General features: G+C 40.5%; 1 protein-coding gene across 7 annotated transcripts in view; it reads left to right on the top strand.

Annotated features, from left to right (window-relative positions):
• Window positions 1-25,547, top strand: part of NFAT5 (nuclear factor of activated T cells 5) — a 380,479-nt gene that overhangs the window by 54,286 nt on the left and 300,646 nt on the right. For 4 of the 7 annotated variants that reach the window (XM_075282000.1, XM_075282002.1, XM_075282004.1 and 1 more), the window contains exons 10-14: window positions 273-350; window positions 10,827-10,975; window positions 14,835-17,109; window positions 17,331-17,557; window positions 18,900-24,160. In XM_075282000.1, the coding sequence (XP_075138101.1) occupies window positions 273-350; window positions 10,827-10,975; window positions 14,835-17,109; window positions 17,331-17,554 (2,726 nt within the window). In that variant the 3' untranslated portion in view covers window positions 17,555-17,557; window positions 18,900-24,160. Of the gene's footprint in view, window positions 1-272; window positions 351-10,826; window positions 10,976-14,834; window positions 17,110-17,330; window positions 17,558-18,899; window positions 24,161-25,547 lie in introns of those variants that run through there. The other 3 variants (XR_012717236.1, XR_012717237.1, XM_075282001.1) reach the window with 3 other exon arrangements.

Genomic DNA, 25,547 nt, shown 5'->3' with positions numbered 1-25,547 from the left:
TACTTTTGTCCACCCTCTTTTTTATGTTTGGTGCGGAATTATATCCAATTTGGCTTTTTGACAATTCTTTTTGTGGTTTTCCATTGAAGACAAATTAAATGAAAATATTAATACCAAAGAATTTGTGATTATCTGACAGAATTGCAGTGGTGCCAATACTTTTGGCCAACACTGTATATCTTAGAAGTGTCCGCTCTTACTAATGCTGAGATTTTAACTTTTTATATTTATTTTCTTAACATTTGTAAATAAATATTGTCTTCCTTTGGCAGCCATTCCTGTAAATGTTCTCATAAAGAAAGAGATATCCAGTCCAACACAGTCTTGTACTTTTGAAGACTCTATGAAAGGTATTCAGCTGCTTCATATTGATTCAAAGGTTCTTACATTTCATCTGGATGTAATTTTTCTTAAAGAATAACTACTTCCATAATTGTATTTTTCATAGTTGTAGAATTAATTTAAAATTCATTTCTCATTTTGATAGCATGGACATTTGCTTTTGTTCCTAGGTAGACCTTAAATGGGTTTCCATGGACATACTTCCATTTTATAGGTTTACGGCATATATGCTGTTGTAATTTGATTGGTGGAGGTCCATCCTCTAGAACCCCCATCGATCCTGAGGATAAAGGGGTTGCAGTGCTGAGGCCCCTTTACTCCTGGCAACTAAAGTGTGCAAAGAACTGCGGCCGACTTCATTCATTGAATGGAGGTGTGCTGTAGTTCTCCTGCACGCTGCTGTGCGGTGAAAGACTGTGAAGGGGCTGCAGCACTAAACTAGTCTGTCCTTTATGTTGGCTGTAGACCTTTCATAATTTTTAGCAGATCTTATCAATTTCAAAAGGAGGATCTATGCAAAATCTATAGACCTGAGTAATCCTTGCATGAGAGGGAACAAAGATCCCTCTATTTTCTGTACAGGTAAGTGCTTCCAGGCAGCTGCTAATCTCTCTCTGCTTTAAAATAATATGCATGTGTGGGTGGGAAAAATATGCATGCAAATGTAGGAATCATAATTGATATTTATTGGACCAACTATTGTGTTGCCGATTGGTCATTATTTCTATAGTATTTTTCATGAAAATTCTATTGTCTTTTTCTATTAGAATAATTCATTTTAAAGGTTGAAAGGTTCTCACTTACAATAGACACTGTGTAGCAGCAAAAGCTTGAAGGACCCTGCTGAGAAAATCTAACTCTGCATATTTCAGAGATATGGTTTAGCTAAGTAATATCATATATGCCAGTATGCAATAATAGCTTTACTTGTTTAAACAATTGCTGCAGCACAATTTCTGCAGCACTTCGTTGCAGATTTCATGACCATATTCATGTTGTGGGGAATGATGTATCCCAGTGGTTCCTAAACTTTCTGAAGATGGGACTCTTGGCTGTGCTTGGCCACATTTGAAAAACAAATGTACCTACCTTTATTCTGCCTTTTATTCGATCAGGAATTTTGGGAACTCATACCAGCAAAATTTGGCGGCCCCCATCCTCCCCGATGTGTTTTTTTCCTGTCCTGTGGGCCCCACACAGTATATATATAATGATCCACGGTTGGCCCCACATGGTATAAACTGCTCCACATACATACATACACACACACACACACACACACACATACATAAACACACGCACATACACACACACACATACACACACACACATACACACACACACACACACACACACACACACACACACACACACACACACACACTATAATGCTACTCAGTTCACCCTGTATAATACTCCAGTGGCCGGAATCCTCAGGCCACTTCAATATTAGAGATGGGTAAACCCTACGTGAATAGTATTGACAAATATTTGTGACATTCCCCTAAACCTTCCCCTCCCCCTTCCGGATGAGTTTATTGTATTCTGGGGTCTTATCAGCAGCTGTATCTGGACTGTAGCATAGTGGACCACTTATGAACCCTATCTTACATATATCGGGATGTAACAGACTTGGGAAAGGGCTATGTTCTTTATTCTAACATAAGGTCTGAGTGACCATTTTCTATTGGACACAGTTTGACATCTATCATGTCTTTTTATGAGTCAATACGGAGAAATAATTTTTGCAGGGGCAGTGCTTTATATCCAGCCCTGTAGAAGGAGGCTTAGAGTTTAGCCAAGAATTGTCATGAATTTCATTTCTATGATAAAGGGCGATTCAACATCCTTTCTAGCAGCAGTAGCTCTGATCTTTTGTATACAGGTTCCCCGGCTGATGTCAACAATAATGTCCTGTCTGGGGTAGGTGAACATTGCAGTCAATCGCAGGTCTCAGGGGTGACCACTTCACAAACAATATATCTGTTTTATCTGTTCTAGATCTGTTTGCTTCCATACTGCTTTGTTTTATGGAAATGTAATGTGATTTGTTTATCGTTGGCATAAAAACTGCGATTTCAGCCACACTGTAGGAAAATAAGAAACATGTGATTGAGAAGTGGTATTCTTCCTGGGGTCATTCGGGACCATGGAGTGCAGCTTACAGTACAGCCATGCATTAACTGGGTAGTAAAGCTGTTTACAGCCAGTCCCCTCTGGGCTCCAGCGTGACTCGTGTTTTGGTAGACTGATTTGCATTCCCATTCTCACAGGCTGAAGTTATGGAATGTGGTTTTGTGAATGGTGGATGTAATGGACTTGACTTGTGACTTTGAATAAAGGGGAGATAGAAAACGGAGAGGGCAAATATCCTCCACTAATTCCTTAAACACACAATCACTGGTGGGAACTTCCAATCCCATAGAAAGTGTATAGTCCAGGTGACGGGGGACATGTTGATGTAGGACAGTGATGTCCAGCTGCAGAGATATTCTCTGTGCCAGACGGACATAAAACAACGTAGTGTTTGTGGCCCGCTCAGAATAGCGAGACAGACGTGGAGGCTTTGCCAAGGATCTGTATGAAAAATTCTTTGAAAATTACTTTGAAAACCTCAGAAAGCCTTAGAAACAGTTCCTGTTTTTCTTGTCCGAGGCCAGCCAAGAGAATAGGATGCTTCATAATTTCCTCAAATAGAAATTCAGACCTGAGAAGACGACAGGCTAAAATCAAGGTAGAGAGTATAAATGCTAAACAGTGGTAGCATCAAGTACTTGGGAAGCCCATATGATGTAGCACTACTGTCCTTCACCATGTAAATTTCAGATTGGGCACAGAATAGTGGAGTGGTCACAAACCCCTTACACCTTAGTGATATTGTTGTCACATACCGTATATCATACATATTAGAGAGTTCTGAGTTTGAGGGGATTTTCTGTTAAGGAACTTTATCTCTTAGCATAGTTTAGTTACGAAGAATCTCTTATTCTAGAGAGACCAGCAGGATATCAGCAAACACCTCTGTTCTTATTTCAGTATTTTAACACATGGCCGACTGTTCCCTACCCATCGCTGGATTTGAACAAAGGTATCTGGAATCATAAGGTTACTCAACCTACAGGTTTTACTTGTAATTTTAACTGTAATTTTTCCAAAGCTACACAAAGAATCCCAAATATTGCCTGTGGGGCACAAAACATAAAGGAATAACCATCATAAAAAGCTTATTCTTTACTGTTTTTAGGTTCAAGGATACATCTTTTGGAATTGTTTCCTTACCTTGGTGGACCTTTAGTTGACAGTGTATCAACCTAATAGTTCTTTAGCTTTGGCAAAACTACAACTCCTAATATGCGCTGACACCCTGTAATTCAACTGACCCACCCCACTCTTACTACATATATTCATATAGACCCTGTGTGTTTTAAATGGACTTTGGTTCTCACAGGCATTTTTTTTTCGATTTTTAGGTGTAGTTTTGGGAATATTACAAGTAAAATCTGCAGGTAACATTATGATTTTAGTTACCTTTGACCGAATCGTGATGGGTGAGGTGGGGGACTGAAGGTCAGTCATGTGTTAAAGTAATGTAAATAAGAACAGTGCTGTTGCTGGTATCCTGCTGGTCCCTCATATGCCAGGGTGTCTGAGATTGTGTTGTACTGTACATACACACATATACAGTAGCATGCAAAGGTTCGGACACCCCTGGTCAAAATTACTGTTAGTGAACAGTTAAACAAGTTGAAGATGAAATGATCTTTAAAAGGCATAAAGTTAAAGATTAAACACTCTTGTCTATAATTTTAAGAAATATCAGTGTATTATGTTTTAATACAATTTTAGAGTGATAGATCTTTTAGATCTGTGTGCTCAGATAACTTTGACTAAGGTCTCAGACCTTAATTAGCCATTTAGGCTTGTTCAGTATCTTCATTAGGAAAGGACAAGTGATGCAAATTTTTCAGCTTTATAAATCCTCAGCCTCCTCTAAACTTGTGCCAAAAAACAGCAGCCATGGGTTCTTCTAAGCAGCTGCCTAGCACTCTGAAAATGGTGAAGGCCCACAAAGTAGGAGAAGGCTATAAGACAAAGTTGCCCTTTCCTCAATTCCAAATGTAATTAAGAAATGGCAGTTATAGGGACAGTGGAGGTCAAGATAAGGTCTTGAGACCAAGAAACATTTCAGAGACCGTTGCTTGTAGGATTGCCAGAGTGACAAATCAGAACCCCAACTTGACTGCAAAAGACCTTCAGGAAGATTTAGCAGATTCTGGAGTTGTGGCACATTGTTCTACTGTTCATAGATACCTGCACAAATATGGTCTTCATGACACAGTCATCAGAAAAAACCTCTCCTGTGTCCCCACCATAAATTTCAGTGTCTGAAGTTTTCAAAAGATACAGAGAAATCAGTGGTACCGCACACTCATAAGAAATTTGTGGTGCTAGCAAAGAAGGGGTCCTCTGACCCATGTAAACATAGGAAGATAAATCTTGCTGCACACAAAAGTAGTATTGAAGGAATATAGTGATTTATTTTACAATAGCACATACGCCATTGACACAATGCAAAATAATGGTTTTGAAAGGCAAACTAGATCAATGAGCGGAGAAGATAAGGGAACGCATATACCTCCTACTTCCTCCCTTTGGAACGCATATCCCTCCTATATCCTCCCCGTTTAGCTGCCGCCACTTCACTTCATTTCCTGTGAAGCTACCTCTATATAACCCTAGTTATTGGGCTTCTATTTGCACGCCCTGACACTTCTCCCTGCCATGCTATGCACTAGATCTATTCCGATGAAGGTCTAATGACCGAAATGTCAATACTGATTGATCTACACTCACCGACCACTTTATTAGGTACACCTGTCCAACTGCTCATTAACACTTAATTTCTAATCAGCCAATCACATGGCGGCAACTCAGTGCATTTAGGCATGTAGACATGGTCAAGACAATCTCCTGCAGTTCAAACCGAGCATCAGTATGGGGAAGAAAGGTGATTTGAGTGCCTTTGAACGTGGCATGGTTGTTGGTGCCAGAAGGGCTGGTCTGAGTATTTCAGAAACTGCTGATCTACTGGGATTTTCACGCACAACCATCTCTAGGGTTTACAGAGAATGGTCCGAAAAAGAAAAAACATCCAGTGAGCGGCAGTTCTGTGGGTGGAAATGCGTTGTTGATGCCAGAGGTCAGAGGAGAATGGCCAGACTGGTTCGAGCTGATAGAAAGGCAACAGTGACTCAAATAGCCACCCGTTACAACCAAGGTAGCCAGAAGAGCATCTCTGAACGCACAGTACGTCGAACTTTGAGGCAGATGGGCTACAGCAGCAGAAGACCACACCGGGTGCCACTCCTTTCAGCTAAGAACAGGAAACTGAGGCTACAATTTGCACAAGCTCATCGAAATTAGACAATTGAAGATTGGAAAAACGTTGCCTGGTCTGATGAGTCTCGATTTCTGCTGCGACATTCGGATGGTAGGGTCAGAATTTGGCGTCAACAACATGAAAGCATGGATCCATCCTGCCTTGTATCAACGGTTCAGGCTGGTGGTGGTGGTGTCATGGTGTGGGGAATATTTTCTTGGCACTCTTTGGGCCCCTTGGTACCAATTGAGCATCGTTGCAACGCCAAAGCCTACCTGAGTATTGTTGCTGACCATGTCCATCCCTTTATGACCACAATGTACCCAACATCTGATGGCTACTTTCAGCAGGATAATGCGCCATGTCATAAAGCTGGAATCATCTCAGACTGGTTTCTTGAACATGACAATGAGTTCACTGTACTCCAATGGCCTCCACAGTCACCAGATCTCAATCCAATAGAGCATCTTTGGGATGTGGTGGAACGGGAGATTCGCATCATGGATGTGCAGCCGACAAATCTGCGGCAACTGTGTGATGCCATCATGTCAATATGGACCAAAATCTCTGAGGAATGCTTCCATCACCTTGTTGAATCTATGCCACGAAGAATTGAGGCAGTTCTGAAGGCAAAAGGGGGTCCAACCCGTTACTAGCATGGTGTACCTAATAAAGTGGCCGGTGAGTGTAGTTTGCCTTTCAAAACCATTATTTTGCATTTTGTCAATGGCGTATGTTCTATTGTAAAATAAATCACTATATTCCTTCAATACAACTTTTGTGTGCAGCAAGATTTATTTTCCTATGAAGTTTTCAAAAGAACATCTAAACAAGCCTCATACATTTTGGAAATTAGTCCTGTGGACTGATGAGGTTTTTGGCCACAATGATCAAAGGTATGTTTGGAGAAAAAAGAGCACAGAATTTCAGGAAAAGAACAATTCTCCAACCATTAAGCGTGGGGGAGGATGAATCATGCTTTGGGGTTGTGTTGCAGCCAATGACACGGGGAACATTTCACCAATAAAGGATGGATTCAAAGAAATTTCAGCAAATTCTTGAAGCAAACCTAACACCATCTGTAAAAAAGCTAAAATTGAAAAGAGGATGGCTTCTATAAATGGATAATGATCCTAAACACATGTCAAAATCCACAACAGACTACCTAAAAAGGCACAAGCTGAAGGTTTTACCACGGCCCTCACAGTCCCCTGATCTGAATATCATTAAAAATCTGTGGCTAGACCTCAAAAGAGCAGGACATGCAAGACGACCCAGGAACCACACAGAACTGGAAGACTTCTCCAAGGAAGAAAGGGTGAAAATAAGACTCTTGGCTGGCTATAAAAAGCATTTACAAGCTGTGCTACTTGCCAAAGGGGTACTAGGTACTAAACATAAAAAGTGCCCAAACCTTTCCAGTTGGCCATTTTAATTTTTTGTAATTTTGAAAATGTAAAATCTGAAAACATAGATATAAAAAAAATACATTGGGAATGTGTCCTTTTTAATGTCAGGCCTTTTGAAGATGATTTTATCTTCAACTTGCTTCGCTGTTCATAACAGTCACATTGACCAGGGCTGGCCAAACGTTTGCATGCCACTGTATACCACATTTCATTCCAAAATAATAGCACAATGTATCCAGTTTGTGTTATTCCTTTACAGAAAGTAAAGAAAAGGGAATGCTACTGTTCAAAAAATAGCAGTGCCAGCATTTTTCTTTAAAATCTCAAAAATATTATGTATAAACTGAAAATATAACTGAGATTTTTTTTTTACTTTGAAGTACTGAACTAATATTTAATGGCATATCAATGGTTTCTGACAACTGTGTTGCACGTCATCCAAATCCTGACACCTCTGAACAGGTATTCCAGTTACTCAGGATGAGCGGCATGCATGTCCGTATTGTTGGCTCGGTTAGTTCTCTACTAAACTTAAAAGTAAATTATTTGCTATGTATCGCTTGTGCCAAAAACCACTTATTTATCAGGTTATTGATTTTGGACTGCTGTTTATTTGAACAGTACTGTGAGTGTGTAGATCTATCTATCTATCTATCTATCTATCTATCTATCTATCTATCTATCTATCTATCCACATATACAGTTAGAGCACAGACTCTCAATAAGCCACGTGATTTTCACACAGTTTGTTAAAAATTGTTAGTTTGTGACTTTGCAGATAAAGTGCAGATCAGCATAGTTTTAGGCTGCCACTGCTTGGAGCCACACTTTCATGCTTACTTTGTGCACGAGTTTAGGTTTTCCCCCCTAATATCAAAAAGTCAGTGTGTTATTGATATTTGTCTTCATCCTTCTTTTGCTTTATCTCTATGTTGTTCTTCTTTCTTTGTTGTTGACAAGTGCATAGATGACCGCCATAGGTCACAGGATTGTCACCTATGGAAAGTAGTTCCCTTGCTGTGTTAAAGTAGTATATGAGAGGTAGGAGGGTATATCCCACTGAGGTGTCTTTTTTGTGATTCGCCTTTTCTAGGGCTCAGTAGAATATAGGGTGTTAGGTCTGTAGAGCTTCAGCACTGCCTAAGATGACAATGTCCTAGGTGACAAGCTTTTCAGACCGAAAGCCCAATGCAAACTTTTGCAGTTCTTCCTTTCACCAAAGGCAAGAGGATTGTGGAAGTTACAGTTTGCATTAAAGAGGTTTTCTGGCCCAAAATTGATTTTTTTTTTTTATTTTTATTTTTTTTTATATAATGTTGACCTATCTACAGTATGTGAATTGTGGGGATCCCACATAGTTTGGCTGCTCCAGCAGCCTCTGGGTGCCCGAGGGTTGTGAGTGGTTGGGCAGCACATTCAGAATCCCTCCTATTCAAGTAACACAATGTTATGAAAATTCGTTTCCCATTTTACTTAAAATAAGCAGGACTTTTCTCTCCACCATTTTTAGTGGAAACCCTGCGGACTCCATTATAGTCTAGCAGTTTCCATGCTTTTTAAGCGGATAGGGTTTCTATTTTCCAGTCCCCAAGCAGTCTCTTAAGAAATGGAAACCCAAACACTAGTGTGAACCACCTCTATGCAATGGATAAGGCTGCCGCATCGCTGTTGTTCATTGAATGGCAGAGGTGGCTGCAACAGCCAGATCTGGATGTCTGACCCCACAAATCCCATAAGATGACCTATCCTGTGGATTCATCAGTATGAAAAATTGGGCCCAAATAAACCCTCTAAATTGATAAATCACAGGCTGGTGACAAATCAGCGTTTCCAAACTCAACTAAAAGAATATGAAAAGCAATATTACATATTTTTAACAGATTATGGGGATAATGTCCATCCTTATGGAGAGACCACCTATTAGGTGTGTGGAGACTTATACAGCCATAGTCGCTCCACTGTAAGGGATCATCGGAGGAATATGCAAATCTGTCTCCCAAGATGTAAATAGGGAGACAGTGCCTCTGTTATGCTGCCCTCTATAGGAAGCACCCTGAACATCATTCCCGACTTTCCCAGAATCCTTTACTGCATAACGTGGGTTTTATACCAAGACAGTTTCTCAGCTATGGACGGCCGTTTCGGTCTGGTAGGACCAGTCTCCCTATTTACATCTTGGGAGACAGATTTGCATATTCCTCCCATATTTTTAACAGTGAAACAAATTGTTTACAAGTCTCTTTATGTAAATGTAACAGAAATATTGTGTAAATGGCATACTTTTTTAGGTTCACATTTTTATTGTGTTATTCTGACACGGATCCATTTTAAGCACCTAAACATTTCAAGGGGTGTTTTAAAACATCAGTTCCCTCTTTCACCTCAGTGCCAGGGTTAGGTTTTTTGGAACGGTCCTGGAAGAACCAATTTTTCCTTCCATTATGAAAGTTTAACCTCGAAGGAGCTGATGCAAACTGAAGACAACCGGTGTGTTAAAACACCCATTGCAATCGATGTTTGCTAAGACATGTCTATTTCTGTAACCATGTCTGCTTGTGTGAACCTAGCCAAGACATTCTATAACTTAGAATCCTGTACCCAGAGTATTCAGGCAGTTTCATGGCATTACTAGAATAGCTCTTTAATGACCCTGTTTTTGCTGCTTAACAGTGCCGGGTTTTGATCTAAAGAGTAAATGTCGGTTCTTTGATGTAAAGATCGGAATAAGTGTCTCCTGAATGTGCCCAGTTGAATGCAGAGCCCTTTTCCTGTGAGACCCAAGACAGGAAGAGATCTAGGGTCCGTCCATGATTGCGGTCAGTCACGTTCAGCTGCTAGGACTCTTTCCTGACCGTACGTTGGAGCCTTTTCAAAGGTTCCCACATAAATTGGGAGAACAGAGGGAGTACAATGTATCTGCTAAGTGAGAGAACAGATGGGAATGCAAGAGGTTTTGCCACAACCGTCTCTCAGCGTCTTTTCAGATTAAACAGATCTATTTTTGGTCTTTGAGCAAATATTCCGTGTGTGCTGCTGGCTGTTGTCCATCCTCTTCACCAGCCCATATGAGCCATTTAGAATTCAGCTCAAAAGGACACGCAGCTATCACGTAGACAAAACAATATTTTATGGCAGTGAAGTGGCAAACTTGTATATAGGTATCTGCAAAATTTGCTTATATGCCTTGGGATACCCATAAAGTAACACTCTGGATAAGGGCCCTTCACATGAATGATTTTTCTGTCCGTGAGGGAAAAACAGACAGCACGTGGACCCGTTATAGTAAATGGTTCCATTCACAAATTGTTTTTTTCACAGATCAAGAGATATAGAGGAAAAAAATAAATCGCTGTATGCACTTTTTCTTTTCTTTCTTTTCAAACACCACATCCATCATCAAAGGAGATGTGAATTTGTTTTACTCCTCAGAATGGATTGTTTGTGTGAAAGAAGCCTAAAACTCGCTGTGCTTTGAGCAAGACATGAGGGGGGCAGAGCATGATGTCTATAAAACATTAGAGAAACATTCTGTTTTGTGTAACCCCCCCCCCCCCCCATGCATGTATCTAGGTGCATATGTTTTGTCTATATTGTTCCTTTAAAACTAAACCAAAGCAAAAAGTTGCTAGTGCTGTGACTAGTAGCCCTAACCATAGGAAGATGACCTAAGTTTGTATTCCTCATTCTTTCCTCAGCTGGGACCCCACCTGGGTGTAACATCGACCAAGTGAATTTGCTTCCAGCTGCCCGAGGGTCTCCACATAAGTCAAGCAACATTATCAAAAATGAAGATGTGGCTCCCATGGAGCTAACAGGAGACCAGAGATCTTCCCCGTTGTATAAGGTGCGTCCAGTATTGAAAGCTGATCATTGTCTGATTCACTATAATACTAAGATTAGGAAAGTAATACAATCCTGTTACCTCTGTATATAGTAATATTTCTGCTAACTATTCAGATACAGCAGGTAACTTGTTTGCGGCATCAATAACACAAGGATACATAGGTTTAAAGGGAAAGGATTACTGAAGGTTTTTTTTTTTTTTTTCTTATCACTCAGTTTTGGTTTTTTTTGATTGCTTATATGAATGGCCATTAAAAAAAATGGACACGTGTTTTTGGCTGTTTTTAAGTGAGCACCCAATAGACGAAAGTCTGTGAGTGATCTTTGAAAATGGATGCCCGATGGATGCAAGTTGGCCATGGCAAATGTCCAATCTGCATCACGGAGATGTAGCGCTGGCTCCGTATACTGGATGATAGTAGTGGTTGTGGTGCTTGTGAGAGGGTTCTCCATCCCAATATGCACTCGAGAGATGTCACCACACACATTGTTTAAATGTTGCATCAAACTATTTTTTTTTATGAAGCATCAGAAAAGCAAAAAAAATATGGTTTGATGCAGCATTTAATAAGTTTGTGCTGTTATATCTATCATTTTGCATCATGGTCATGTAAATAGAGCCTAAATGAGTGACTTGCATTTAATACAGTAACTTTAATCTTTGCAGTGTTTGGGACTTTTGTGTTAAAGAAGTAAAAGTATTGTAGGTATGCTACCTTTATTGACTAACCAAAATTACATGTGGAAGCACAGAGGCTTCTTAAGACATTTACAAATGGATGACTGAAAACACTGCACAACACTGGCAAGAAGTTACGCGAAGGCACTTCATTGATGAGACATGTAGTAAGATAAGGAACGGCAATAAAATCAGGTTATTGGGGTGAGGGCTTAAGTGAGCCTGTCAACAGAGTGAAGCAGATTCAACCAGCAATACAGATAGGTCAGACTCTGGTGAATGTAACTCTGTCTCTGAGATTGCAAATGAGTAGTCTGGAGCAGCGAGGGTGTGCTCCTTCTACACCCTACACTGCTTTAATACTCCAGCGCAAAAGTGTGAACACAGGGCTATGCAAGATTTTGGCTTAGATACCTGTCACGAAAAGAAGGAAGGAGCAACGAATGGTGTATTAGAGCAGTGTGAGGTGCAGAAGTTTGCAGTAATGGAGCTGTCCTCATTGCTCCAGACTTCTCATTTGCTTATTCTGAAATGAATTAATATCTCAGTAACAGAGGCACAAACTTGAGTAGGAAAAAAAAATTCCGTGACTTTCAGGTGATAGACTGGAGTCAGAATGATGGAAGGGGGTGACTTGTGTCCTTGTAATGGCTCATAAATCCAGATGTTAGATTGAGTCCTTTTACCAATCATCGGCTTCAGTTCCCAGAATTTTCATTAAGAAACTGGTCCGGCCCAGAGAAGGGTTTTCCCTCAGGGGTATCCAGTTGCCCTTTATTGTGTGCTTGTGTAAATTCACTCTGGCCGGTGGGTTTTGTTTCTCCATTGTAAAGTCCCTTATTGGGGCACGTAGTACGCAATATCATGTACACCACATTGGAGAGATTTTATAGTCTAGGTGTGTGTTTGGTATGTGGACTGTGCTTGGTGATGAGGTATGAGTACCAGTCTGGCACATTTCCATGCAATGTTAAAAATGCTACCTTGTGCCGTTGATATGAGGGCACTTCTGGCCAGGACGTTCTCTAAGTTTCACCGCTGCTTATATGCAAGGAGAGGCAAATCACTTGACTTAGTTTATTGTCCTTGTGAAGTATTGGTTGAATATCAGCAGCAATTTTCCTCAAGATATTCATTTGTGGGTCGAATTAAACCACTATGAGCACCCTGTTTTTGTCCTCCTTCTATTTGTACTCTAAGAGACTGCTCCTTGGAATTCTAAGGCTGTGTTCACATGGAGGAATTTGCAGAGGATTTGGGGGTAGATTTCGCCCCCGAATCCAGGACAGATTCCTCCCTGAATCGATTTCCCATTGTTTTCAATGGACTGCATCAGCATCCTGTCGCGGCTAGACCATGGCAAAAATGGCAATGGTGGAAAGTGAAGAAAAATTCCTCTTCATTTTCTGCCGTGTGAACATACCCTTATAGTTCCCTGGATCTGCTTATCTACAACCCATGGATGATATCCCTGTTGTAAGAATGTATTCCTTAATCTTAGCAGATGTTGTTTCCAGTCTGTACTGTCTGAACAGATCTGAATGTACCAGAGATTGGCTTTAGATGATGGAATGTTTATGCATTGTGGATGAAAGCTGTTCCATCTCAGATATCCTGGCCAGTCTGTAGGTTTACGGTAGATTGTATAATTATTGATGTATATGGTTGTATCCAGGAAATGTATTTGATATGTAGAGTAGTTCAGAGTGAGTTTGATGGGGGGATGGAATTTATTGAAGTTTTCATGAAAAGACTGTAGTTAGTTTTCTGAGCCTGTCTGGATTATTAGCAGGTCATCAATGTACCGGATGTTTGCCAAAGGTTTGGTTATATAAGATGATAAATCTTCTCCTCTATAGTTTCACCATGAACAGGTTAGTATACTGTGGTGACATTTTTTTGCTACCTATAGCACTGTTAAAGGAAAAGTAAATGCGATGAATTACGAGCCTTATAAATTGTAGGGCTGGATCTGCCAATTGGTTGTTGTTTTTTTGAAGAAAGTATTGACATGCAGCTATGCCATCCTTGTGCGGACTATAGAGAATGTACGCCTATGTTTGCCAATATTGTGTCTTCAGGTAAAGGATCTACTGTGTTGAAACTATTGATGCGATTTGTAAGTTCCTGGGTGTACAATTCTGTGGGGTCTTCCTAGTATTTCTTGTTTTGGACATAACCACATATATCCATAATCACTACAGCCCCTTCCCTCTTGGATTTCATTGATTTTACAGCTTGTATTTCCTCTGTGCTAAGATTGTGTGTTACCTAGTGCTGTTTACCCAGGATCTCTGATTTTCCTTGTTTTCAGAATGTAATAGTCCAGAGTTTGATTAATATTGGTACTACACTATTTTTCTTTAACCTTAAAGGGGTTATCTAATTTCTAACATTGATGGCCAATGATGGATGGTATCTGGTACCCAGACAATTGTTCACGTGTTGTGAGCTGCGCTGCTCACTCATCGTGCAAACTGTAGACGGGAGTTCAGGTATTGCATTGCTGTTCTACTGAAATCTATATTAGATCTTTCGGACACCCACAGATCTAATATTGATAGCCTGTCCTAATGATAAGCCATCAATGTTATAAACCAACCGAATAATCCCTTTTAATCCTTGAAATTGTTTATGGTGCAGTGCCCTCCGGTGGCTAAATTTAATATAGTTAGATCTGTCACACATGGGATATTGATGTTATCCAATGGATTGCTGTTTTTCACCTCAAATATAATGGAATCTGCAGTGGAGACTCCAAACTGAGCTTCAGATGCAGATGAGTCTTGAGTAATTAGAAGTTTTTCACTTGCCTAGTTGTAATCATGAAAATGATTTTGATATGGGTGTAATGTAAGTCATGACATTTCTCCGAATGATTAAAAACCATGGTTTTGCATCAGAGGGCATGTCCCAAGTTAATCATCATCCATATGCTTTATTAGGTCCCTTGTTCAGAGCCCTACTTAATCATTTAGAACAGAGATTAGAACAGCTAGACTGGCCTAGCCCTTACAGGAATTACATGGATCGCTATTCATTTGGAGAAATGTCCGGTCACAGTAACATGGTGTTAGCGGCTTATTTTGGTTCTAATAAGATTTGCTCCAGTCTTGGTTTATAAAACGTAATTGCAGATAAATATGAACATGAGCATTTATTTTTTTCATTTTACCCCCAGACATCACAGATTGTTGCATCTGCTCAGCAGAACCTGGAGAGCTCCCCTACCAGTGGGTCCTTTTCACCTTCGGTGTCCCACCTCCCATCTGAAAAGGACCAGCAGACCCCAATTCAAGTGCAGGTCTTCAGCCCAGAACCACTGCCTACCCTCCAGACTCAAGACATTGCTCAGCCTAGCAGTTTCCAAGTATCACCTCCCAGCCAGAGCGAGGATTCTATCATGCAGCAGACAACAGCGTTTCAGGCCATGGAGTCCCAGACCCGAGACACTATGCAGTCAGATAGGACAATGGTCACCCTGTCACAGATGGCAGAAGCTACACAACAGGCTCAGCAGCCTGCATTACAGGAACAGGCTCAGACGTTGCAGCAGCAGATGTCTGCTAGCTTATTTTCTGCACCTAGCAACCCAATGCAAAACCCCATTCACCAGCTTCAGTCTGGGAGCTTTCAGTCTGGGGTAAGTGGCAACAGCACAGAAGTGGACCTGGTCCAGCAAGTTCTGGAGGCCCAACAGCAGTTATCTTGTGTCTTGTTTTCTAGTCAAGGTGGAAATGAAAACAAACAGTCTGCAATGGGGCAAGTAGAAGAACAGCTAAAAACTGGGATTTTTCAACTTATTGGCTCAATGCAGAATAATCAGAATCAAAGCATGTTTTCTTCCCCTGATTCTGTGCATAGCAGACCAGAGAATGTCCTCTCTGGGAGACCTGAAGGTCTTCTTCAGCAAGCTGAGAACTCCATGGCAAGTCAGCAGCAAGCTATGGAAACCAATGCATCCATGGTGATGGAAATGCAGCAAAATATCCACCAGGCCACGGGACCAATGCAATCTGACATATTCCAAACTCAGAGCCCTGGTGCAGGTAGCATTCAGTCACCCGTGTACCAACAAGGATCTCACTTAATGAGTGGCCTCACTACCAGTGAAGAGATGCAGATGCAGTGTGACATGTTCTCCACATCTGGAGTCACTGGAAATGATGGCAGCACGGGGCAGCAGCAAGTCTCTGCCTCCAGCTCCAGTCTCTTCCAGTCTTCCACTACTGCAGATAATGACAATACGCCAAGTCAAACAGAACAGATGCAGAACAATGTTTTTCAGTCCATTGTCCAGATGCAGCACAGTGGAGATGGACAAGCCCAAGTCAACCTCTTCTCACCTGCAGAAGACATGCTTGGGGTTCAAACAACTGGTAGTCAGCAGCAAGGGACCGGACTGTACCAACAAGCTGGGGACATGATGGCCCTTCAGCAAGGTGGTTTTCTTCAGCAGTCTCCCCACTCACATGCTCCACTATTCCACTCCCAGAATACTATAGGAGACAACCAAAATTTATCTCAAGAAACACAAGGAAGTCTCTTTCACCCTTCAGGCTCCATTGGGCAGAATCAGGGCTCCTCTTCATCACAAGACCAGATGCAGTCTTCACTTTTCCATCCACAAGAATCAATTACGTCTCCACCAGAGCAGTCTGCCACGAACATGTACGCCATGAGCTCCCTACAGAGCAGCCAAGTGCCTCAAGAGAAGTCATTGTCATTCTTCTCAAGCCAGAATTCCCTCCCACAGCTCCAAGGAGCAACAAGTCCAGAGCAACAAGCTGCATTCCAGCAACAAGCCCAATTGTCTCATATACAGAATTCAACCATTGCCCAGGAGCAGCAACAGCAGTCACCGCAGAACCTCTTCCAAGCACAGAACCAACAGACGTCTATTTTTCAAGCAACTCACTCCATGGTCAGCATGCAAAGTAGTCCTTCACCTCATGAGCAGACTCAGAATATCCTCTTTAGTGCCCAAAGCTCTATGGCCAATATGGCTGCACAAGAACAGCAGCAAAATATGCTGTTTAGTCAGAACCAGGAACCAATGGCTACACAAGAGCAACAAAACCAAGCCCTATTTCATGCACAAAACATGGAGTTCCAGGCGCAGAGCCCAGTAACCTCTCAGCATGAGCAGCAACAGTCACCCATGTTTCATAACTCCCCACAACTCCAGCTTGTTCAAGCCTCACCCACATCTCCAGAGCAACAAGTGGCATTATATATGTCCCCAGCCTCTATGTCAGCCTTGCAGAACAGTATGGGCCCACCAGATCTGCAGCAGTCCAGCATGTACTCCCAGTCCATCCAGGGGAGCACACCCCCTCCTCAGCAGCAGGCTGCCATGTTCCACAGCTCAGCGGGGGGAGCCATGAGTCAGCTGCAGGGTACATCAGCGTCATCTCCACAGACCACTGGGATGTTCCTCTTTGGAATCCAGAACAGTAAGTTCTTCCCTATAACTGAGTTATTTCAGATACTTTGCTTCATGAATATATGTGGAACATTTCAAAGGCTGTTGAGTGAAATATTTTGGTAGTTTTAATCCTTTTCACTGTAATTTGCTAGGGAATTTTGGGCTCAATCACAGTTTTTGTTATGTTATACAGCTTTATAGCATTTGTAAATAAATCTCCATTAATCCAGTGTTATGTTCTCTCTACAGACTGCAGTCAGCTGATGTCTTCAGGAGCTGGATCATTGCCTGATCAGATGATGGCGCTAGCTCAGCCAGGCCAATCCCAAGCTGATGGACAGTCAGTGACCACACTCCTGTCCCAGCAAATGAATGAGAATTCCTCAATGACAACCGATCAGAACATGGAGAAGATCAGTGATTTGCTGGTGTCTCTCCACAACCAGGGGAACAATATGTCCAGTTCTTTTTAAATGGTAAATGGACAACCTGAACATCTATTATTGAGTAGGTAATAGGTGTAAGATCACCTGTTTGGGGCAGCACATTGGTCAGCCTGAGCAAAATGTTCTGGAGGATTAGCAATGTCTACCTAAATGAACATCCCACTGATATCAGTGGGTGTTAGTTAATACTTTATTCTCTTAGAGAGCTAAGTACAGTTCCATAAACATGTATTGTCATTTAAAGGAGGTATCCCACTAAACATATAGCTGGTGGCCACACCGATCACTAGAGTGACACCGTACATGCTCACCTTTTATAAGCAAGAGTTTAAAGAAGCAGTCAAAAAAAGAAAAATGTAACCTCCAGTTCAAATTGAGATCATGTGTAGTATATTATTGAAATAACTGACTGCTGACTGCTTTCTTGTGAGGTCATGTGCTCACCTCCAGAGTACTGAACTCTCCTCTGTGTGGTTTCCTGAACAGGAGGTCAGACTATCTATCCAGGTTCATTACAGTCTCAGTTTGACCGCTTGTTTGTACAAGCATTAGTGTGCATCAGAAGAGCAGTGTGGAAAGCAGTGCCCCAGAAGGGAGCACATAACTTTACAGTGAAGCTGTCAGTAAGAAGAACTCCTAGCAAAACACTTATTTTCCATCTCTGCCCCTGACTGTCACTCTCCAGGCTTCTTTCATGTATACTGCTCTTCTATCCCTACAGCAGTAGCTATTAATATCTGATCTAGTCCCACCATGGACAGTCTGTGTGGTACAGTCCATGCTCAATCATACAGAAAGTTCTGTTGTTTGAGATCACATGACCCAATTGGGAAAAGATGACCCTTATAGTTATTCCTTTTTATTTATTTTTTTTTAGCTAGAAAGGGATATCCATATATATATATATATATATATATATATATATATATATATATATATACATACACATACGGGGAACATATACATATATATATATATATATATATATATATATATATATATATAGGAACAAGTACATGAAAATTCCTTAATGTGTGTGTGTATATATATATATATATATATATATATATATATATATATATATATATATATATATATATATACACACACACACACACACACTGGAGTTCTTCTTTAAGTGGTGATAAAGTGAGCACGTACTTATATCCGCTCCATACCAACTCTGTGGAAGTTGCATACGAAGGGCATTTAGTATGCCCTCAGTATGTGATAGTTCCACTGTTATACAGGCTGTGTCTGGTTTTGACAACTAGGTCGGACCCTGCATTTATGTAATTGCTGGGGTCCCCTTTTTGTAAATTGTTTTGTCCCATTATTCAGACATTTACCATTTTGTCTTTTTCCCTTTCAGGTGCAGCAAGAAAAGTGTCAATGGGATTAAAAATTAAAACTGGATTATTTTAATGCTCATGGTCCAAGTAGAAACGGTTTTAGTGTTGTGTTCCCCAGCTCGTCTTTCTTCAGTATTTAGCGACCAAGACTATAAAGCTAATATGATGTCATACTCCAGAATACAGCGAGACCCTGCAGGAGAAAACCATTAGGGCATTCTCCAGTGGTTGTATTGTTTACCTCTTATTTTATCTTTTGTCCATGTGTTTTATGTAGGCGTGTATGTATGTATATATTAATATGTACATAATATATATAAATATATATATATTTTTTCTTCCTATATTTTTTTTTCCCTGAAGGAATCCATTTAGTCTCCCTCCCAAGATGATGTGATAGTGTACGCTTAATGCATATGCCTGTCTTATTAGAGAGCGGTCTTTGTTAGCAAGTGAGGCAGCTGAGATATTGCTCCTTGCAGGACAGGCCTGGATCTAGAATGCAGGACTGGTGCTACTGTGGCCCCATTAGTGGGCCCCTATGGCAGCTGGACTTGGTTTGACATTCTAGTGGTAGGTGGGAGGGATAAGAGTTTAGGACATGTTAGGCAAGTAATGCTGCACTTAAACCTGTTTTCTGGTGCCCTTAAGCGGGTGGCAGATGCAGCGATTTTCACTTTATTGAGCCATGTAGATATATTTTAGTATCCAATCTGTTTCTAGTTGCTCATTTTACTCTTGTGTTCTTTGTATGTGTATTCCATAAGCTGTCCTCCATGGAGACGTTGCATTTGGGATTGGACAGCTATTGCAGCACAGGCTTTGCTGAGCATCATGGGATACAGTAGCTACAGTGCTACAAAGCTGCCAGTCCCTGATTTTAACATTTTCAGTAGTGCAGGTTTATTACCGATATGAAGGGAACTTTTTCAGAGTGAGGCCCATTGCTGGCCGTTTAATTTTTTTGAATACGGTTTTCAATCATCCAAGTTTTTTGGATGGTTTTTATCTAACGTGTGTTTTAATTTTTTTTTTTTTTTCTCGAAAGCTCTATTTTGTATTTAGGAAACTGATATTTGCTACATGTACTGAACAAAGTGCGTTAGCAGAAGTATATATAATAAGTATATAAAATAAAGAGGTTTATATATAAATACTATACATAAGATATTCTTTTTGCACACATTTGTGGCAGATTTTGTCCGTCTTTGTCTCTGTAGCTCCTTTGGGAAGGGGATGGGAAGAACTGGAAATGCTGCTTTTTATGGAATAGAGAGATGGATGTATGGGGAGGGAGGGATTTCTGGAGAAGTGGGTGTTCTTACTGTCAGGCTTTTCTAAAACAGTCTTTAGTTCTACAAACCTTTGTATGCATATTGAGACAATGAACTTATAACCTTGCAAGTTTAAAGGGAGTCTGTCAACTGGAAAAGTGGTATCAAACTAATAACAGTACCTTGTAGGATTGCTCCTGCAATTTCCAAACATGCCTTTCTTATTCTGCATTACATTGCAGCTCCATTTTCATCCAAATTATCGTCTTAATCTAAGGCAAATTAGCTGAAAAAGGGGTTTCACTTTCGATAACCAGTCCTAAGTGCCACCCAGCCCCACTTCGCCACTGATCGACTGTGTCAGGCTGCACCTAGAAAAGTTTAACAAAGATGTCATTCCAGATTTGTGTGGCAGGGCAGAGTAGAAATGGCCCTAAAGCGTGTTTTTTGGTAATTTTCATAGAATAAACAGAACTGCAATGAAGAATAGGAAAGACCTCTTTGGAAAGCATAGAAGCCACCCTGCAATGTACTGTCAATAGTCTGGTACCGATTTCTCTGCTGATAAACTCCCTTTAGTGCAGATTACAGACTGGCAATAATCCTATAAAATTGATTTAGACTGACTGCAGTTACTGAAGCTTCTACACAAATGTTCTTCTGGGGTCTTATTCACACCAGTGTATTGAAATATGGAGTGAAATACATCTTTGTTTTACCTGTATTTACCAATTATTTCACAGATCAGCTTTAGATGTGAATATGGCTCAGAAATACAAGGATATAAAACATTCTTACACATAATAGCTGCATTTACTTATGTTTAGCGTTTTCCTTATATGGAACTACTACACATGAAATTCACTCATGTAGAATAAATCTACTGGGTCTATTGTGCGATGTTTAGAGCCAAAGAAGAGAATTTAGGTTTCTAAGATCTTTTATTTTTTGAGTTTCTGCCTTCAATACCTGTGAGCAGTAAGAAACCATTGATGCCCAATCTGTAGCCCTCTGCATCATCCTTGGGTGTACCTTATTTCTACATTCCCATATGCATGAAACTGCTCATCCACTTACTAGAATAATAGTATAATATAACAAACCTTCACCCAAGTGGCTTAAAGTTACTTAGTCTAAGAATGGTGCTTTTTACAGAAGTTCAAAAATGATGTGTAAGCCAGCCCTTGTAAGAGATGTTTTGTAGCTCACCGCTGTGGTCTGCGACTAGATCAGCTACAATGTCTGAGACATCTTATGTCACCCTGCTGAAGATGCAGATAACCTCTTATAGCCTCCCTCATTAGTTTTATTGCTCCTTTAATTAAGCTGCCTTAAATGGCAAAAATGCCAATTTGAGAGTTACACAAAAGTCCTGGAAAGTCCAATACACAATCTTCATATAAGAAGTATCATCATCTTACAAGTAGTAAATAGTGTCATACACCAAATTATATAATACAGGAGAATGGAGTTGGTAATGGCTTATGTAAAACAGGGACCTGCCTGCAGCCCTGTTGGCTTTTACATAGCAATGTGAAATGTTTAATAGCTTGGGAAACTTATTATCCCATTTTTATATTTTTCAATCTAACACCTTATATTTAGCACCACATGGTAGTCACATGACCTTAAACCAAAACTTCTGTCATTACATAAGAAAAATCCAAAAAATATAACTTTTGCTAGAAATGTAAATAGCTTACTGTGCAGTTTCTGCAGTGTCCTACAGAATAATATAAGGGCTAGTTCACATGGGGGCAATGAGACAGATTTTGACAGCGGATTTCACCTCAAAATCTGCCTCCATACAATGGTGGTCTATGGAGACTGCTAGCTTTCGTTTTTGCTGCTAGCAGAAAAAAGAAGCGACATGACCTTCCTTCAGGCAGATTCCACCTGAGGAAAGCAATAGAAGTGAATGGGAGGCGAAAGACACCTAGCGGGGTTTTTTTTGTAAAAAAAAAAAAAAAAAAATGCGACCGAAAACGCCTTCTGTTTTTTTTACAGTCCATTCACTTTAGGAGAGGGGAAAACCACCTGGCGTTTAACTGAAGCAGTTTTTACCAAAAACTGCTCCAGAAAACGCTCCAAATAAACGCCTCAAGGTCAAAAAGCGGGTTTTTTTGGGACCAAAATAAGCCAGGCGGTTTTTACGAGTGAACTAGCCCTAAGTGTGTACTCACATCGGATGTCATGGAGAACCACTTAGAGGCAGCATACATACCATCAGAATGAAACAAGGGTGGGATTTAGCCTCTGTCTTTGGCCTTAGACATACATGATGACTAGTAGGAGCAGTTTGGCTCCATTTTCTAGAAGCTCAGTAATGACCGCAGTCATGTCGCCCCTACAATACAATTTCGCACTCTTCCAGAAAGAAGGAAACAGTCTTGCCCTCAATATGTGTTTACCTTGTAAGTCTGTGGCCCATACAAAAGCCTTGTAATATAACTAAAGATTTCTGCTAAAGCAGAGTAGTTACCTATAGGTGAAAACAATAAGACCATTTTGTTCCTTCTGGAGGAGAAGTAATTTTCATATTTTTCCCAGGGTACATTGCTCCCTACAGTGTCAGGATCTCCAGAAGTAGAACCAGTCTTTGCTATCTGCAAGCTCTGCATAATAACTATAACGCATATATTAGAGTATGGACTTATGTGACTTTATCTGTTGTCCAAATTCCCTTCCTATTCCTAAGGGAGTCTAGACCAAATATACCGTCATACAAGTGAACCCAACGATTCGCTGATACAAGTTCACCTGCTTTTGCATTCACTCCTCCATTGCTTTCCTTGAGGTCATGGTTTAAGGATTTCCTGACTATTGTAGAGGTAATTTATTTTTAGTTTAGTCTTTCACTATTAGTTTTCATCCAGTACAACATGAATAAAGAATATTTCACAAATTGGATGGAACATAAAATAGCAACACAGTTATCTGTCAGCGCATTGAGAATTATTGGAAATCCTCATAATATGGCCTGGCATGGTGGAGCGTAACTCCATTAACTGGAATGGGGCTGGGCTTTACTTCTAAAAAGGCAAAAAAGAATGTCTTTCTACCATAGCTGTAATGTCTGACTCTCCAGCTCAGTTCTGCCTGTAGTTCTGCATTCATCCACTAAATCTGGTCTAATTCTTGCTGGTCTGTATTTCTGTAATGATTCCTCCAGCTCTTTAACACTGTGGGCACCCTTTTGTATGGATATGTGTGGTGAAATTTTCACTAGTTATTGATCACAGGTAGGTCCATAAGTACGTGAATGTGGATTCTGCAGGACTACCCTCAAGTATACACAGCTTGTAATTCTTTACACTGACAGCAGAAGTGGCTCTGACAACCTTGTCTCCACACTGAGGCCCAGATTTGGACTACCATAGACCACAAATATGGAAAATGTTTTCTCTTTGGGTGAAATTGATTTGATCCCTATACCTGTTTTTTATAGACAGAAACTTATCTAACAGTATAAAAGTCATTACCAGAAAGCTTACGCTTTGTGTTTACAAAGGTACGATTGATCTTTAGTAAGCACTGACTACATTAAACACTAATTTACTATTACATCATTGACATGTACAGCAGGATAAGTGATTTATAATCTGTACAATGGGTGAACCCATTCCCTAGTTAGTAATTGTTGGGTGGCTTACTTCTGACCGGCTCCACTATAATTATTGTATACTGTACTATATGATTTGGATTCAGACCCATCAGAAATAGATCCATAGATTGCACACTCCCGACATGACGTCCATACAACGTGACATAAGTCAGCGGTGCAGGGCACCGCTCCAGAGTCATGAGCAGCAGTTTATTTTATACCAGCTACACGCAGTTTGTTCTGTCAATGGGCAGAGGTATTTTTATTGTTTTTAGCAATCTTGTAATAACGTGTTAAATATTAAACAAAGGATATTTTGCTTCTATTGAGACATTTGTATACTCTTTGCAATTATATTTCTGTAAACGGCTCAAATCCATAAATAAAACAGTGAAAGTTTTCAGCCTGTCTTCATTGGTTTTATTCATTCAGAAAAAGGCCTGGTTCGCATCGGCGTTTGGTATTCCAATCAGGAGTCCGCTTGGGACCCTCCAAACGGAATACCGAACAAGCAGTGAGCTTATGAAAGCACACAGACCACATAGATTATAATGGGGTCCGTGTGTATTCCACGAGCTGTCCGCATTAGTTATGCAGAGAGAAAAGTACTTCATGAACTACTTTCCTCTCCGCATTACTTGTGCAGAAAACACACGGACCCCAGTATAGTCTATGGGGTCCATGTGCTTTCATAAGCTCACCACTTGTCAATGCGGTCGGTATTCCATTTGGGGGTCTCCAAACGGACTCCCCGAACGGAATACCGAATGCAGATGTGAACTAGTCCTAAGGGTGGTGACATATGAAGTACTTGATGCAGCTATTGCCACATGAAGTCCCCGGGCCAGCAGTGCTTTCACTTCTCTGTACGTGACACAAAGTTCAATTTCAGCTGCATTTAGTCACTGGCTGCGCGCACAGAGAAGTGGAAGTATCCAGTATCCATACACCTCTTATGCTGGTTGCATTCACATTTCTGATCTGGGACAGTCCCTTTAAGGCTAAAGTTCACAGAGCACTGTACGACAGCCAAAAATCGTTAAAAAAAACAGTCCTGCATAGAGGTTTTGGGATCTGCCGGTATCCATGTGTACTCACTAAAACAGCGGTCTGTTGTATCAGTGGACACAGAGATACCAAATGTGTATTTATTTTTTTACTATTATATGTGTTCTAGTTTTTTGGGGTTTTTTACTGTAATTATTAAACCTGTAATAGAAGTTTATGCCAGACAAGCCTGGGATTCTTCAATAGGCTCCCAACTGTCATGGGGAAGATAATGCCCACGATCATTGCCGCCGGGTGTCTGCTGTATAATCTAGCTGAGACTTGGCTGCTGTATTTAAATACCCAATACTGTATACAGTATGTTGCACTATTAAGGGTTTCATCACACCTTACAAAATTTTGCAATACATACCACACACACACACACTAGGTGGAGACAAGATGCCATTTATTTATTTGTTACTATGCTTAGCAACATTAGTAATAACATTATGCAGCAAGAAAAACGTGCTAAAATCCACAAAGCTAAAAATAGGGTTGCCATTGTGATAAAAGACCGCATATACTGAAAAACAGTTAACATTACGTGTAATGAGATTTTCTCAAAATACCACTCACTACTTAGAAATGTATTTTGTGTGAATATACCGTATCACTAGGGCGGTATCCTTTACAAATCTGCCAAATTTTAAAAAATTTTTTTTCATTTTCCAGACGTTTTTTTCTTAATATGATGGAGAAATATTGCATTGCAGGTAGATTCTATAATGGGCGACATTCAA

This window comes from Leptodactylus fuscus, chromosome 7 (assembly GCF_031893055.1).
Source record: "Leptodactylus fuscus isolate aLepFus1 chromosome 7, aLepFus1.hap2, whole genome shotgun sequence".
In the NCBI taxonomy this organism is placed as follows: Eukaryota; Metazoa; Chordata; class Amphibia; order Anura; family Leptodactylidae; genus Leptodactylus; species Leptodactylus fuscus.
This window is presented reverse-complemented; position numbering and strand designations above follow the sequence as displayed.